The sequence below is a fragment of the Panthera onca genome, chromosome A2 (genome assembly GCF_046562875.1).
Source record: "Panthera onca isolate mPanOnc1 chromosome A2, mPanOnc1 haplotype 2, whole genome shotgun sequence".
Taxonomy (NCBI): Eukaryota; Metazoa; Chordata; class Mammalia; order Carnivora; family Felidae; genus Panthera; species Panthera onca.
The window spans coordinates 121,151,478-121,169,277 of NC_138340.1; the positions used below are offsets into that span (position 1 = coordinate 121,151,478).

Consider the following 17,800-nt stretch of genomic DNA (forward strand, 5'->3'; position numbering starts at 1 on the left):
GAGGAGATGACTGTAGGGGATGTCCTTCACTGAGGGCGTTGAGAATAGGAACAGATACGCCTAGAGCCCCAACAAAAGGGCCTTTAATTCTGCTTTCCCGCCTGTTAAAACACAAAACTCAACTGAGTAAACATAAAGATCTAATACGCTTTATTCAGTGATTCAGGAATCAAGGAGCATCCCTTAGAGCAAATAGAAAGGAGATCGGCAGAGCTATACCAAGTGGTAAAGGCAGAAAGAGGGTGGGACAGGGAAGTCATAAACAAAGGAAAGGAATGTTTCAAGCAAGCAAAGGGCGAAGGGAAGGGCAGGGATCAATCACACAAATTACCTTATGGGTGCTGGTAGGATAATTCCAGATCCGACTGGGGAAAGTTCACATTCCCGGGAAGGGCTGAGACTGCAGTTTTGTCTTGGTCTGCTCTCTTGGGGACAAGTGGCTCCGTTTGGGACCTGTTGTGCTGTTTTAGCCCTCCCTTTAAAGGAGGTAGCCCTGCGCGAGGTAGCTCTGTCCTCTAGGGACCAGTCACGGTCTGCATGCAGTGGTTCAGGAAACCAGGCTTTAGTAAAGGAGGTTAGAGGGTCCATTCTTCTTGCTTGTGGATTTTAATTGCCTATTTGGATTTCTGAAAATGAGACCTACCGCTGTTGGATCCCAGTACACCTCCTTCCGGAACAGCCTGACTTATGCACATTTGGGGTGTCAGGAACATTGTGTCAGTTAATGTTCTGTGAAAATATTTTGTGTCTCTCTTTGGGATCCCAGGCTCTCTGTGTTCTCCCACATAAAGACGGTAATGGCAGGCGGGAGGCAGTGCGGGCTGTCCTGGGGGTTCAGGTTTGGTAACGGGATCCCAGGACGCTGGCTGCCCCCAAGTTTGGAGAAGGCGGGAGTGGGCTGAGGGCCGAGGTAATGGGCAGGCTGTGTGCCTGGACACCTGAGAACTAATTTTAGGTTTAGCAGCCACATTGGAGAATGTACCTTTAGGAAACTGCGAGGCTGACATTGTGCGACTACGATAGGGTTTAGAGCATCCTTGAGATAGACAGCCTGCCAGATTTGGATTAACTGGCTGGGGTTTTTTTAATTGGTGTTTCTCACAGAAATCGGCATGAATCAGACAGATGCAGTAATGGCATATGGCAGCAAAGCGACAGACAGCAGGACATGCAGCTCAAGGTTTTGATCTGGGCTGGACTGCCATCCCCCACCCCATCCCTCCACCCCCGTCCAAACCCCACTGGAACCTGATGGACTCATTTGCTGAGATGACAAAGGGACATGCAAAAGCTTTTCTAATTTATCAGGATGGGAGGACAGACACTTCACCACCTTGGCCTGGTCAGAACTGTCTTTGTTTTTGTCTTTGTGATCTTACTGGCTCACTTGGGTCCTTCAGCCTTTGCACGGCTCGGGATGGGCTAATTTGCATTGCTGTTCTGCTACGTGGCATCTTTTTGGGGTTCACGCTATTGCATTTGGAGCTCACTACTGGGGAACTGAGTCCACAAAAGGTTTATGTGGAACTCAACAAATTGCCACACTCAATAACAAGGTTAAGAAAGAACAAGAGCAAACATCAAAGGAATGTTTTGGTTTCGGGTGTGTGTGTATGTGTGTGTGTGTGTGTGTGTGTGTGTGTGTGTGTGTACACACACATGCACCCTTGCACATGCACGTGGGGCGAGGGGGACATGTTTGGTGGCTATATTTGTCACAGGACAAGTGTCCAGGAGTGGCTTTCTCTCTGTTGATTATATTTTTAGTGAGTTGCTAATAACCAGGATTTGCATAGAATAAAAGAACCAGTGAATATTTGGAAATCTTCCCTCTTCTGTTTCTGTGCCCTGTAACCACAGTAACAAGACTTCATAGGGTTTTTTAAGAAGCAAATTATGATTGAATTGCTAATAAATATTGCAGATGGCGTAGAAACGACTGCCACTGAGTAACACAGTTTTCAGTGTGCAAATGAATATGTCCTTAGATGTCCTTTTGTGCAAAACCCATTAAGACTAAATCTACGTGGTCCCCTTAGCCCTGAAGTTATTCATTCTGGACCTCACCAGAGAGGACAGACTGATGCCATATCCATATCAGGGGAGGGAGAGCCCTCTAGTGGAAAATCATCAGGATAGACAGTACAGCAGGAAAGAAAGCCAAGAAGTCAAAGAAGGAATGTTCCATTTAGTCCCGCAAGTTGAACTGCAGCATGTAAACATGATGTGACTCGCCATGTCCTCCTGCTGACTTGGAAAATGTTTATCAAAAAATCTTGGCATGTGGAATCATCAAGAATATATTGAGGCCTGTGCTAAGTAGGTACTCAAAGTCATTATCCCAAGGGCTCTTAATGTTCTTCATAGCCCTCACCTAAAAAGTTTGGGATGGGCAAGATCAGGGGGTAGGGGATACATTTTGGTGATAAATTAAAAAATCAAGTTTAAATTAGATGAGATGATCGGGGGCACCTGGGTGGCTCAGTTGGTTGAGCGTCCCACTTCGGCTCAGGTCACGATCTCGTGGTTCATGAGTTCGAGCCCCACATCGGGCTAGCTGCTGTCAGCTTGTCAGGGCAGAGCCCACTTCAGATCCTCTGTCCCCCTCGCTCTGCCCCTCCCCAGCTTGAGCTCTCCCAAAGATAAATATTTGAAAAAAAATTATATAAGATGACCCACTTGCCCGCGGTGGGATTATTAGCGACAAGGTTTGTTCCTGGGTCCAGCTACTTCTTTGAACAGAAGAACACACCGTTCTAACCCTTGCCGTCCCCAAGGCTGTCACCTGAGTTGAGCCATGATTATCATTATAATGCACTGTGTTATTTATCTTGTAACTAGGAAGAAAGCTCCAAAGCACTTTCTCTCCCTAACCTCTGAAAATAATACATGTCTGAGATTGTGATGCTAGATTTTTGCAAAAGTTTTCATACCCTCTTGACTGGGTCATGATATTTCCCTTGGCCTTTTATTCCTGCCATGAACTACTTGTAAATAAAATGAGAGGAAACTTTAAAAGATTTCAAAACTTGGCATTTTAAAAGGATTTATGGATATTAATGGTTTCTATTGATAGACTTTAAAAGCATGTTGTGTGAGAAATGCCCTGCTGTACGTGTGCATTAATAATGCTTTCTAAAAACGTGTATCATCAGGGCTGGGGCCCCTTGCTCAGCTCTGTTACTGACTATTGTCCATGGGCCCCCGCCCTTCAAGGGTTCAAAAAGCTTGTTTCCGGGCAGCAAGAACCCAGCTTTGAAGCTTATGTCCTTCAAAGCCCATGGAAGATACATCACCAGGGCAGTAGAGGCAGCCAGTGAAAACACACCCTCAGCACATTTTAGCTAAAACCACAATTGCCTTTGTTTCTAGTCTGTGACACTGGAGAGTCTCTGACTAAATAGCCAACAAAGCTGGATTGTCCTTTTCTGAACGGAAAATGGCTACTGCAAGGATTTGTAAATCCTGTCTCTACTTCGAGGACCATCTCAAGGTCTCTTATCTTCCTTTGCAGCCTGGCAAATATGGCCACTTCTGAACTCTCGGTGACCTTCCTCTCTGTGGGACTTGCATCATATGTTTACGATGTCATGGCTTAATTCCATGCATGTGCGCCCTGTCTCCTTGGCACGCCCACAATGCCCTTGAAAGCAAGGTCAATGTACTCTACGTCCTGGGTCTAGTTCACGCGCTCATTCATTTGTCTGGTAGTCGCTGCGCCTACCTGTGGCCAGGTCCTGTTATACCCTCTGGAAATAATTTGTGAACAAAACGAACAAGGTCTTTTTCCTGACAGAGTCCTCTGGGGGTGGTGAACCCTCAACTCGTAACCACAGATGGAAATTTTCCGCAAGGAGAGACAGATACAAGTTTACGTCAGGCGATAGAAGTTAGCAGAGGAAAAAGGAATAGGGTACCCTTAGAGAGAACACCGGGTGGCCTTGCTTAGATTGGGGGGGGGGGGTCAGAAAAGGCCTCTGAAGTGGTGCTATTTAAGCCAAACACCGAAGACACATGGTCTCCCCCAAATAGCAAGAGCTAAGAAGTATTTCTGGCTTTGAGAAATGTTTAACTAGGTCTCGGTTCACATGGTATAAACCTTCTAACTGTGTTTCCTCCGGACTCTATCTTCCAGCACAACCCAACCCCTCCTCTTATTTGCCACCAGCCTACATATGTTCTTTCTGGTGCTCCCTGGTTCTACAAGTCCATGGAGACCCCTACCATGTCAGCTCACGCGAAAATGGAAGTGTTTAAAAAAAAAAAAAAAAAAAAAACAACAACGAGATTCAACAGAGTAAATGTTAAAGATCTTATTTTATCCAGCAATCCATGAATTGGGCTGCATCCCATCCAGCAGAGAGAAGAGAGCCCCAAGAAGCTGTGCAAATCGAAAGACGTTTACAGGCAGAAAGGAGCCGACTCAGGAAGTTATACTAGCAAACAGCGGATTGTGTTATTACATGTGGTTCTAATCAGATCCCTCTTATTCCCTTACAGGTGGGTACAGACGCTTCCAGCTTGAGAAAGGCAGACCCCAAAGGTCGGAGCGCTCTGTTGGCTGATATCCAGCAGGGAACTCGCCTACGGAAAGTCACACAGATCAATGACCGCAGTGCCCCACAAATTGAGAGTAAGTGAGCGGCGGGGCTAGGCCTGCTGTGAGGCAAGGGCAGGCCACGGGAGGCTCAGCCAGGCACCGCTGGCCTGCTCAGGGAAGTTACCCAGCGCCAACTTTGGGCCATAGCAGACTTGCTCAATGCACAGGCCACGTGGGTGAGAGAATCGGAGCTTCCTTTTCAGGTCGGCAGATGATCCACGGTGTATCTTCTACCCCTGTTCAAACGCTAAACAAACAAAAACGTGGTGGGATAGCTTCTTTTGAACCGTGACAAAATCCATATAATATAAAATTCACCGTTTTAAGCACCAAAGCATCCAATTCCGTGGCATTTACCCATTCACAATGTGGTTGCAGCCATCACCCCTGTCTCCTTTCGGAACGTTTTCATCACTCCACAAGGAAACCCCACACCCGTTAGCAGTCACTTTCCATTCTGCCTCTCCCCCATCCCTGGCAGCTACTAAATCCACTTTCGGTCTCTATGGATTTGCCTCTTTGGGCTATTCATATAAATGGAATCATACACCCTGTGGCCTTTTGTGACTGTCTCCTTCACTTAGCACACTGTCTTCAAAGTTCATCCATATATAGCACGTGCCAATGCTTTACTGTTGACTAATATTCCACTGTCTGGCGATTTCACTTTGCGTTTATTGACCGTGAGATAACCTCTAAAGATCACCTACCCTGCATCCTCATAGCCCTCAAACTCAGTGAGAGAAAAATTAAAGTGTCATCATTAAAATATGCCACGTTTTTGTTTTCACGAGGAAAAAGATGTGCTCAGAATTCTCTCATAGGGTCAGATGACTGCAGCTTTCTATGTATAGAGTAGAGATGATCCAGGCTGAGGCCTGATTCTGCTACCCGGCAAATCTGGGGATTTCTCTGAGGTTCAGTCTGCTTATCTACAAGATGGGGGAAGATGATCATACCTGCTTTTTTGCTTTTTTTCATCAAGATTGCTGAAGGTAGAAATAATACATGCGGAACTATTCACCAATGTCGTCTCTTATTATGTCTTCATGTAGTTTTCAATGATGCACGTGATGGTAATTCCCAAGGATAGTCCTAAAAGTATAATTGTATCTAGTATCTGTAACTATATATGTTAATACACAAGGATAGACAAATTATTTTAGAGTATTTTCAGCAGTTGCAATAAAAATTAGTTTCCAGTTGGACCCGCTATCTAATTGGTTAAGCCCAGTTACCAGACAAACCCATTTGATCGGAACACTCGTTTCCTAATCATGCCAGTGAATAGGTAAATGTATATTAATACTCAGAATAATCTAAACCCATTCATCCACCAGTGGGCACTGTGCCCTGATTTCTCTGTGCAAGTTAGCTGCAGGCTCTGAACATTTCTTGCTAGGAACTCTTCCCTAAGCCGAACGTCTTCTCATCGTACACAGTTGGTCATCACACACGTCTGGAAGGCTGGAATTAGTGACCCTTGTCCCCCAGGGTTTCACGAGCTTTCTCTCCTGTAGAAGAAAAGATTCAGGGAAGGGTAGGGGGCTCAGGGAGTGAGAGCCAGGGAGACAGAGAAGGAAAATGCCAAAGCACAAATCATTGCAGACTTTCACTTCCTGCTTGCCATTCTGGGCCAGACTCTGTGGACAAGAAGTTAAAATTACCGGCTGAACTGAATCTCTGGGTTTTCTCTGTCTGGTCCTCCCACAACAACCGTCGAGTTGAAAATAGGGCCGGCGCCACACCTGCAGTGTGTGAGCGTTCTCATTCGAAAGGTGCTGCCGGTTCCCCTGCCGCCACCTACGGAATGGCAGCGTTTAGGCCCCTTCGTTTCGGCCACTCTTCAGGGTACTCGGCTGCTGATGGTCAGTTGCGTGGTTAGGTCCAGAGGGAACAGCAGACAGCACGAGCTGCAGGAGTCTGCGGGGCATCCGGGCAGAGGGCGTTTGGGAATGATGCCCACTAGAAGGGGAAGGCTGGAGGTGGGGGAACGAACGGAAAGGCTGCCCCAGGCGGTGCTGGATCACGGTCCCGGGATGAGAACTGGCGGCTCAGCTCTGCTCACAAGTCCTCACCCACCTGCCTCTTCTCTGCCAAGGTTCTAAGGGAGGCAACAAAGAAGGAGGAGGTTCTGCAAACTCTCGAGGCGGAAGCACACCCCCAGCCCTGGGAGATCTGTTTGCCGGTGGCTTTCCAGTGTTGCGTCCAGCAGGCCAGAGGGATGCAGCAGGTAAGGGACAATTCAGACTGGCTGCCTCGTGGTCTTTCCCTCCTTAACGTGTGGAACCAACGGGGCGATCCTCACGTGCCAGGAGGGTGGTGACGTGTTTTTAGTGAAAAGTTGTCTAGCAGTAGATCATGGATTGGGGAGCACGTACTGAAAGTATCCAAAGCATCATGCTCAAGGGGTCTTGGAAGTCATCCCTTTGTAATTACTGAAGAATGATTTGCCATTGTGTGTAGTGTTTCGCAAAGCTGTGATTGGGGCTCAGACGGCAAAGTACAGATGAAGGGTATAAATCGCGTTGGAAAATCATAGTGACATCACTGTGAGTCATTGTATCAGTTAGGCATTGCTGTATAACAAAATAGCCTAACACTTACGGGCTTTAAATAGCCACTTATTTCACTTATAGTTAGTTCTGTGGTTGGCCATTTAGGGTCATCTCAGCTTGGGTAATTGGCTTTGGCTAATCTTACAGTTCTTGTATCTTTGGTGCCTCAGCTGAAATGACAGACCTGACTGATCCATACAGTCTCTCAGTATCTAGCAGACTATTTGGGATCTTGTGCGTGTCGGTGGCAGGGTTCCAACAAAGAGGACGGAAGTGTATAAAGTCTCTTAAGACTTAGTCTGAGAATTGGCACAATATCTCTTCCTACCGCATCCTCTTACCCAAAGCAAGCCACAGGGCCGGCCCGGAAACAAGGGTGGAGAAAGACACTTCGCCTCTTGATGACAGGATCTGTAAAATCACATTTCAAAGTTACAGAATCAGGAGGGAGTGGACAAGCAAGGCCATTTCTGCAACCAGTCTACTGCAGCCATTTGTGTGTTAGTGGATATCAGATGTTTTGAAAGCATTGCATTAAAATTGGGCAAATATATACTTATTGTGGGTAATGGGAATATTTTTCCTATTATTGTTCTCTTTAGCCAGCAAGCTGAAATAAACTCCAAGAATTTCATTAATCAGGGAATATCAAGCCCCAAGCATTGCTGGTATAGAATCTTCTACCATGTGGCTTTGCTAATAACCTTTGGCTGGTGGTGGAGGGCGGGGAGGGGGGGGGCTCCGTGGCTGTTTGACATAAGGAGGTGCATTTGCTGCTGTCACCTACTGATAAAGTCCAGCAAAGATAAGGGCACTAGGGTGCTTTGAGGTCCAATTGAAACCCTCTCAGAAGCCATTTCATTTCCTCTTTTCTGCTAAGGGCTTGGCAAAGAGAGTTGACATTTCTCAAGGCCGCTTTCTTTTCCCAAATTCCTGAGTGGTAGCAAATAAACATCCTGTAGGGTAAAAAATGTCCATTAGTTTCTCTTCACAGAAGAAAAGATAGGAGAAATACCCAGTCAGGTTTAACAGGGACCGGCCAAAGGAAGCCAGGTCGTCTCCATTCCTACCTGTCTCCTGTAGGACACAAGTGTGTGGTGTTTGAGCCACTCTGTGAAGACAAGCATTGATTTCTGTAGAGGAGATGGAAATCCATAATGAAGTGACCGATGATGCATGCTACAGGATGGAATCTCAAAGACAGAGACAATAAACAGATGCATGGGCTGGGTGCCATGTCAGAGTAAGACCGACCATGGCTCTCCTCTCTCAAAACACTTCCATCAGCTTCCTGGCCATTCAGAGAGAAGGGCTCTAGTCTTTGCTACCTCTCCATGTTCTTGCCTCCTGCTCTTGCTAGCACACGCCCTCCATTTCAGCCACATTGTCCTCCTTGCTTTCTTGCACACACCAGGCATGCTGTTGCCACAGGGCCCTTGCACTGACTGCTCTCTTGACCGGAAACACTCTTCCTCAGGTGTCCACATGGCTCATTTGCTCCCATCCTTCAGGTCTCTGCTCATGTGGCACCTGATCAACCTATCAGTGAGGCTTTATGCATCCAGCCCACAAAAAATATCAGTCCCACCCCCTGACTCCATATCCCCTCTACACTGATTTAATTTTCTTGTATTAGTTTTCACCATCTGATATATATTTACTCGTTAGTTTATTTCTGTCGTCTCCCTCTAAATATAAACTCTGTGAAGGCAGGAACTGTGTTTCTTTTCACTGCCTTAAAAATGCCTGATGTATGGTAGGTGTTCAGTAAATATTTGTTGAGTGGAACGTATAAGTAGGTAGCATGGTTGCAGAGAGCCATGAGGCCCAGAAAGCACAGAGTCTAGTGCTCACAGTACTTTTGGGAGTCCGTGAAAATGTTTGGATTTCTTTTAAAATCACTTTCAGGGTCAAAGATTCTATTTGTCTTTATAGCAACACGTCCCTAAAATGTCTTCCAAAGTCATAATGTGGCCTTGGCTTAGCGCTCTGAAGGAGTGGCCATTAAAATAAGATAGGATGAGTAAACTGGGTACTATGGAATGTGTAATGAGACTTCCACGCAGTCCGAGATCTTCTGGAAACACCCACAGATTGAAGAAGGAAAACGTATTTCATCTGTTTAAAATTTATGCTTTTTAATGTTTATTTATTTTTGAGACAGAGAGAGACAGAGGATGAGCAGGCAAGGGACAGAGAGAGAGGGAGACACAGAATCTGAAGCAGGTTCCAGGCTCCGAGCGGTCAGCACAGAGCCCGACGCGGGGCTCGAACTCACAGACCGTGAGATCATGACCTGAGCCGAAGTCGGAAGCTCAACCGACTGAGCCGCCCGGGTGCCCCAAAACATATTTCATCTTTTGATAACCCCCCCAGGCTCTAGATGCACTCAAGCTGGCCTTTCCCCACCTGCTTTGTGGCCTCCTTTTGTGTTTCTGTTTGGATTTCCAGGGTTAACGTCTATGTTATGAAGGAAAACCTCCTTCTTCCTTCCCTTGGCACTTACTCCCCTTGGCTCTCTCCACGGGCCCCCTGCTACCTGGCTTCCTGGCCTGCACGCAGGCTAATTCCTCTCTCCTGGGGGCCTCACCTTACACATGTGCTGCCAGCTGTCTGCTTCATCCTGGAGTGGGCATGAGCATAAGCCGAATGAGGATTTGTGCCTTCCTTGCCTCTGCTGTTCATGTCACAATAAAAATAGGTTTGCCCACGTCTCATTCGCCTGGCCACTTAGTCAGCAGAGGTTCCTGTGCTTTTAAATGACTCATTCTGAGCGTTTTTGAATCTCGGAGACATGGTGTCCTTAGTCACTTAGAAAGTCAGGATTGGTTACCCAGTGGCTGAATCTGCTCCTCCTCAAACTTGTTATTCCTTTAAAGTTCAGGGAGCAAGCAGACCTATAGGGAGGCCTCGGCCTGGTTAGGGACCTGCCTTGGTCCTCTGTCTTCATCTCTGTGTGCTATGGGAACAGGCTTAAGACCTTGAAGGCAGGAATCCCTGAGCCTGACACCTGCCCTAGACCTCACATGAAATGTCTAATGTTAGAATCACAGGGGGGCGGTAGGTCCCGTCCTTGGAAAGGCCAGGCGGAGGCCTTCACTCCTGTCCACGGTCAGCCGGGTGTCATGGCGGTGCCTGCCTCAGGCCCCGAGGGGATCCAGTCAGCCAGGGTGGATGCCTCCGTGCGAAGACATTGTCTCTTCCAGAACCACCCCCAAAGGAAATCCTCAGCAGAGGAATAATGTCACCACCACCCTGCCTTCAGAGCAGCCATCCTGTAGCTGAGACTTGTAAAAAGCAGTGCTGCCCAGGTAACTGTCACATCATAGCCAGAGGAGGGTCACCATCCTTTTGGAAAGCCCGATACTGTCATCCTGCCTACCGAGTTTCAGCCCCAGCGTCGCCGCCACCACACCTTGCTTTGAATGGCCTGGCTTTTGGGGTCAAGTGCGTTGGGGTACCATCTTGCACCTGGTTGGGTGAACACACCCGGGGATGCACCAGCAGGAAAGCTCCGAACCGCTGCCAGATGCTGGGGTTTATAATCTGAGTCGGCAGCTGTGTTTCCTATTCTGCAACACCCAGGAAGCTGTCTGAGAAGCAACCATCTTTTCAGGTGTTCGCCACGTGTTTTCAAGGGGGTTGTAAATTACAGGGGTGCAAGAATAGGAAAATATAGCTTCCCTGGAATTCCATTAGGGAGAGCACTATATTTACTTAGAAGGAGTATTTTAACAAGCCTCCTGAGGGGACAGTGATGCTCCAAAGACACATTAGAGCAGTGGCTGCAGAATTTCCATGCACTAAACAAGGAGAGGAACATTTTTGTCCTCGGGGAGGGACAAAAGGGTAAGAAACACAGCAAAAGGGCGCACAGAGAGCGACAAGGCCCCTCCTAGGGAGCGCCTCCACCCCAGTCTTCCATGAAGTATGCCAAAGACATGTCACTGGGAGCAGCATGCTACTCCAGATTTGTTGACTTCCAAAGAGGCATTGGGTTTCAAGTTGGGGTTCGTGGATCTGTGCGGTGAGGAAGCCAGGAGATCAGGAGACCGAGAGCCCACTGGAAATGGACATGTCTTCGGAAAAAGAGGCTTTGAAATTCCAGAGCCGTGGGACTGGGAGGTTCAAGGTCGTCAGACCTGGATCCCCAAGGCTGTGTGTCTTCCCACTGACTTCTGAGTTACTTATATATTGGAGGGATGATGGATCTTCTGGTCTTGATGCACAACCGAAGTCCTTGTTCACAAAATGCTGGAAATGAGGAAAACCTCCCTAGCAAGGAGCTTCTAGTTGGTACGGCTGAGGATCCAAACTAGGATGTAAAGGCTGGGTACCCGGCTGGATTGACCCAGTCAGTAACGGTGAATGAGTGTGAGGGTGGCCTTGAGGTAAGGGAAGGCAGAGAGGGTCAGAGCAGCCCTGTGCCCTGGGCTGGGAGACTCATGGGCCCTTGGCAGGTGCGGGCAGAGATGGGCTGGAACAGGAAGGCTGGCATTTGCAAGGACCTTGGGGTCGGTCCAGCCAACCCTCTCGTGGGACAGCTGCCGCACCTGAGGTCTCCCCGTGAGCGTGCAGGAAGAGAGCGTCCACCATGCATTTGGCTGACATCACGCTGGACGGCATCTGTCACAGCCACCCACATACTCGGGTTCCTCCGTCCTCTGTGGCTGACCTAACTCAGAGCTTGTTTACTTCCAGGTGGCAAGACAGGGCAGGCCCCTGGCTCCCGGGCGCCTTCTCCCCGGCTTCCTATCAAAACTATCAGTGGCCCGCTTAACCCCCCTGCATCTCCCAGGCTAGGCAATGCCTCTGAGGTGCACGGCGCTGCCAGGACAGTCCCTCCTCGCCCCAGCATGCCCGCCCCACCGCCTCCTACCCCACCCCCACCTCCTCCGCCCCTGCCCCCACCGCTGCCCCCTTCCTCCCCCACCAAAACTCCGCTGGTGTCCCCACCTGGCCCACCCACCAAAGGGAACCCCCCAGTGGCTGTACCCCCTCTCCCCTCCGTACCTCCCCCTCCCCCTCCCCCCCCTCCCCCAACTCCACCCCCCCTTCCCCTGGCCTCCGTTCTCAGTGACAAGGCAGTGAAGCCTCAACTCACCCCCTTGCACCTACCACCCATCCCACCCCCACTCCCTCTCCTCCCACCTTGTGGGTATCCAGGGCTCAGTGCAGATGCTACCAGCCCCGCCCAAGATGCGCGGGAGCCTCCCGCCCCACCGCCCCCACCACCCCCACCCCCTCTTTATGCCTCCTGTACCCCGAGGTCCTCTGTGCCTGCGCCTCCTTTGCCAGGAGCTAACAGCAGCAGTGAAGCCCCACCCCCGCTGCCCCCCAAGTCTCCCAGCTTCCAGGCCCAGCCACCCAAGTCCAGCGTTCAAGCCTTGCCTACACCTCCAGCCCCTCCGGGATCCCAGACGTTCGTGCAGAAGAAGAGGCCCGGACGAGGCCCAGGTAAGCACCACTGTCCCGGTCCAGGGTGGCCATATCAGAGGATCACCCAGCCCTGCCAGTAATTATGGAGGTGCTAGGGACACAGCCAGAGGCCTGCTTCTAGGAGCCACTTGGGGACACCCTGAGATGTCTTAACTCTTAGGATTTTGTTTTAGAACCGAGCTATCAATGCCCCTCGCGGAGCACGATGAAACTTGCTGTATGGGACTTTATGTTGTATTCATGTTAGAGACAGGAAACCAAGGGGGAGAGGGGTTGAAAGATTTGTCCAAGGTCGTGCAAACCCCTCGCCAGGCATTCTGGCCTTAATCACCTTGCAATTACTAGCTGTGTGACCCTGAACAATTCCTTAGCCTCTCTGTGCTTTCTTCTCCTCATCTGTTAAATGGGGATAGCAATAGTTCCCACCTTGTGTGATTGTTGGACCAGGGCCTGGCAACATTGAGCTCTAGAGAAGGGTTTTTTTATTCTTACTCTCATCGCTCATTTACCCAAATCTCCTCTCTGCAGTGGAGGGGGCTGTGGATGCAGTTTGTTTCCAGAACCAGGTCTCTGGTGTAATTTCTGCCTGAGTTATTACACGCTGGCCCCCAGCCACAACCCGCACTGGCCCTCCACAGACTGTATTAGCATTCTGCCTTCTTTCTGGCAGGTTCTCGTGCTGACTCAAGAAAACTAAAGGTCTGCATTTCAAGCCAAATAGTAAAACTAATCCCTTCACATATCTAGCAGAGAGGATGTTGGATTGAGTATGCATACCCTTAACTGATGTCCAGATACTGGGGAGGCTTCATTCACCTCTGGTGTCCTTCTGAATGGAAAGCATACGCACATACCCACACATACACACACATGCACACATGCTCATAAACACCATCCACACACACACGCCAGCACACATCCACACTCACACATACATATTCCTCGGTCTTTAAGAAAATCTTTTGATGCAGAAGCTTTCCGAAATATGTTTCCTCCAATTAGAAATAAGACAAGCTCATTGTGGAGCAAGTAGAAAGCAACTGAAATCACCAAAATAACATCACCCAGAAATAAAAGCTGTCCCATTTCAGTGTACTTCCCATCATTTTTTTTTTCTGAGTATGTCTACATATTTACAAAGTTAATACTATTTTGAATATATGATTCAAATATTTCTATTCTCTTTCTGTTTAATGTTCCATCGAAAGCAGTCTTGTCAAACCAGTGAAGTTTATTCAGAAGCATATTGATATGATCAGCAGTATATACCAGATTTCTAGTATGAAGTTGATTCTATTTTTTGTTATCGTAAATAATATTGCAGGAAATACTTTTGTAGTATTTTGTATATTTTGTATATTTTGAAAAGACAGGTTCCTAATAAGGAATTCCTGATACAAAGGGCAAGAATATGTTTTTTTTTTTTAAGTTTATTTATATATTCTGAGGGGAAGGGAAGGGCTGAGGAGCCTAAGCTCGACTTCTTGGAACCATGAGATCATGACCTGAGGCGAAACCAAGAGTTGGACGCTTAACCCACTGAGCCACCCAGGCGCCCCAGGGCAAGTGTATGTGTAAGGCTCTTGGTCATGAGAGAGAAGGTTTGAGGCATTCTGTTTTCAACTGAGTGGTCACCATAAGGCCAGCATTCCTAGTAGTGAGACAGCCACCCATGATTCATTCATGGGATGGTGAAAACAACAATGCCTTAGATTCAGAGACATCTGAATTCAACCTGGCCTCCCCATCCACTCCTGTGTAACCTCTTGCCAGTTTTTAAATGTTTGGAACCTTGCTTTTATGTGGGGGGGTTGGGGGGGGTGGCAAATGGAGATAACATCTTTCATGGAGGATCGTTACGAATATTCAGTGAGAGAATGTGCCTGAAGTGCATTGTGTAGAGCAGGGGCTCACTGTGTCACCTCCTTACCATAGGAAGGGACAGTTTTTCCTCCAGAAGAGGAGTCAGCAGCCACCGTAGCCCCTTCACCCCTTTAGTCTGCTTATGGGAGCCAGTAAATCCTAGTGGGTCCTGATTCTGAGAAAGGGAAGACCGGGGTGGTAAGCTCAAGGCCAGGAGCAGATGCTGTTCTGGCCCATCTCCTTGTGTCTTTGGATGTGGAACTTAGTTTTCCACGAACAACATGAGGGCAATTTCTGCCTCAGGCCAACTGGGGGGCAGAGAAGGAGATTGTAATCATGGGCATTTTGTCACAGGTAATAGCGGTGTGGTGGTCATCATTTCAATAGGTGAAGAGTAGAACACCCACACTGACGTGCTCCTTAATTGCCAATGAGTCATTCAACAGAGTACTGACAAGGGAGAGCGAGCCTCCCACAGGCATCATCAGGGCCTGGTGACGGAGGTGGGACTTGAGTTGGGCCCTGGTGGGTGGGGTGGATTTAGGTATTGACTAGAAGGAGAAAGAGTGTCTGCCGTGCAGGGGAACCCCCGTGAGCAGAACCCCGGGGATAGGAGCAAGCCCCGACAGCTTGTTCGTCCCACCTCCCTCTGCACCTCACCCACAGACAGTCCGTCCCTTTCTTTGGACTGGGCAATGGTTTCCCCTTCTTTGAACGGTGCTGTCTGATACTGAAGGTTGTTGTCACCATTAACATTGCCACAGCAGCTAACATTTATTGAGCCCTTACTACACGCCAGTTGACTTCACTCATTCAACCCTCACATCAACCCTATAAGGTGGGTGTACTGTTATCCCCATTTCACGGTTGAGGAAACTGAGGCGCAAGGATGCTGTGTCATTATCCCTGCAAGAGAACTGGAATTCGGTCCCGAGCAGTTTGGCACCTCTCACCGAAAGTTATAGCCTCTGCCATTCCTGTCTCTGAATACTCTGGCATCTTTTCTATAAGGGACCAGTGGGGGAAAGCTAAATCCACCCCCAGCACCGCCTGCGAGGTCACCCACCACGGAGCTTTCCAGCAGAAGCCAGCAGGCCCTAGCCTGGACCCCGACACAGCAGCCGGGAGGTCAGCTGCGGAACGGAAGCCTGCATATCATCGGTAAGTGGGCCCGCCCTCGGCCCGTGCTGGCTGCCAGCGAGGAAGGGGCTTCCCTGGCCCCTGGAGGGAGTTTGCCAGCCCACCACTTCAGGGTGCATGTTTCAGGGTGCAAGCAGGAGCTCACTCTAGCACAAAACAGCCCACAAGTTGTGTGAAATAGGGTTTCTCGCGAGGCTTTCTGGGAGGTTCCAGAACCCATTCCTCTAACCATCTATCTGAGATGAGAAAGAGGGAAGAATACCGACATTTAAACTGCGCATGTCTGCGTGTATGTGTCTGTCTCCACGGTGAAATCCAGGCATGTTGGATTAAAAAAGAATAGAGTGATCTGGAAACGGCGAAAGAACGAATAGAAGGCCCACTAGACAGAGGGAGAGGTAGGGCAAAAATTTGGACATAGGAAGGAAGGTTCTCTGGGCTCAGATACAAAGCCTAGATCACAAAGCAGGGACTCAGCTCATGAAAGGGCCGAACGCCACCTGTCCTCTTGCAGTCAGGAGCTCAGGGAAAATCCTGTTCGCTTTGGGGAGCCCGCGTCCCCGCCTGGGGAGCCCGCGTCCCCGACTAGACACAGGCCGTGCTCCTTCCCACCAGCCGGGCTGCGGACTCCTGCTCTTCTCACCCCTCCCAAACAAAGGCCTCCCCAGGGGCTCAGGGGTAGCTTCAGGCCACAGGGACTCTGCTGGTGCCGTGTTGCTGTCACGTTCCCCACCTCTGACTCTGGACCCTCGATAGCCCTGTGGCACTTCTGCCTTTAGAAGCTTCCTTAAGATGTTGGTCAAAGCAAACCGGAGTGGGTGATCAGAGAGAGTCTGTTGACTTCGCTTTTCCTGATTCCCCTTGTCCGAGCTAAAGAGCAAACACGGAGAAGTAGATGGGTGTCTTAGGGGGCAATCGCCCAGCCATTAAAACCCTTGCACTGGGCAGGCAAACCTGTGTGCTCCTGGAAACTTTCAAAACTTGGGTCATCACAATAACTAGAGTAATTTTGCTGTTTTCCACGTGGGCAGATGACTTTGAGTCGAAATTCACGTTTCATACTGTGGAAGACTTTCCTCCTCCAGATGAGTATAAACCATGCCAGAAGATTTACCCCAGCAAGATCCCCAGAAGTAAGTACCACCTTGGGAGGCCTCTTGGTTTACACCCAGAATTAAGTGCTTAGTGTGACTGATGGGCTACAGGCTGCCTAAAGGATGACGTCATGATTTCACTACTCAAGGGTACAGTGCTATCCGTGCTTCTGGAAGTGTCAGAACATTTCCTGCCCCCCCAAGGATTCATTTAGAAGCTTTTTATTCCAGCATTGATTGTTTGGCTTCGGATTTGAGTGCCTAGATTCACCATTTGTCCCTCCCCGCCTTAGGGCTTTTGACAAGGGAGCTGAACACCCCGAGACGACAGCAAAATGGGACACAGGAGCTTTGTATTAATAACTAGAGAAGATTCTTAAAAACCCCAATTCAGAACTCTAGCAGACTGTGAAATGGGGAATGTCCTTAGGTCAATGATTCTCAGCCTTGAATACACATTAGAACAACCCAGAGAGCTTTTAAAAATCCCAACGGCCAGACTGCACCCACACCAACTAAATCAAAATATGCAGGGTGGGATCCAGGTGTCCATATTTTTGAAAGTTGCCAGGTGATTCCAATGTCCAGCCAAGGCTGAAAAATCTCAGCCTGGGGAGAAACTGCCTTCTCCCAATTTCATCGTGTGGACAGCCTCCAAGGAGAAGCCTGCACTCTGCTTACCTGTTTAGCCCGAAGGGTGGAAGAGAAAGAGTCTGGCCTGCCCCTCAGGGCCAAAAGGGCAGGGAGGCAAGTACTTTAGGAAAACAGGAAGCCAAGAAAAGCAAGATGGGTTGTGAACCACACAGTGATGCTGCCTGTCAGTTAATATGAGCCAGTCCTGGTCCAGTGCTGAGCCAATCCGATTGGGCATGAGCTGGTAAGAGGGGACAGAGACGGCAACATGGGATAAGGGTCATATGTTTCCCACCCCACAGCATGGGTGAGGCCCCCAATCCCAGACATCTGTAGACTAGCACGGAAAACCGTCAGTGTCCTGGGTTAGCCCAAGACCATGAACTGGGCTCTTTGACCTCTTCCTTCAGAGGAACTTTTGGCAAGGGCTCTTCTCCAGCGTTCATCTTCCTGCAGGCAGACCAGGGAGCTCG

General features: G+C 49.0%; 1 protein-coding gene across 1 annotated transcript in view; it reads left to right on the forward strand.

Annotated features, from left to right (window-relative positions):
* Positions 1 to 17,800, forward strand: part of WIPF3 (WAS/WASL interacting protein family member 3) — a 78,339-nt gene that overhangs the window by 48,472 nt on the left and 12,067 nt on the right. The window contains exons 3-7 of the mRNA XM_060632808.3: positions 4,501 to 4,633; positions 6,702 to 6,833; positions 11,860 to 12,615; positions 15,472 to 15,621; positions 16,632 to 16,733. Of these exons, the coding sequence (XP_060488791.2) occupies positions 4,501 to 4,633; positions 6,702 to 6,833; positions 11,860 to 12,615; positions 15,472 to 15,621; positions 16,632 to 16,733 (1,273 nt within the window). The remainder of the gene's footprint in view (positions 1 to 4,500; positions 4,634 to 6,701; positions 6,834 to 11,859; positions 12,616 to 15,471; positions 15,622 to 16,631; positions 16,734 to 17,800) is intronic.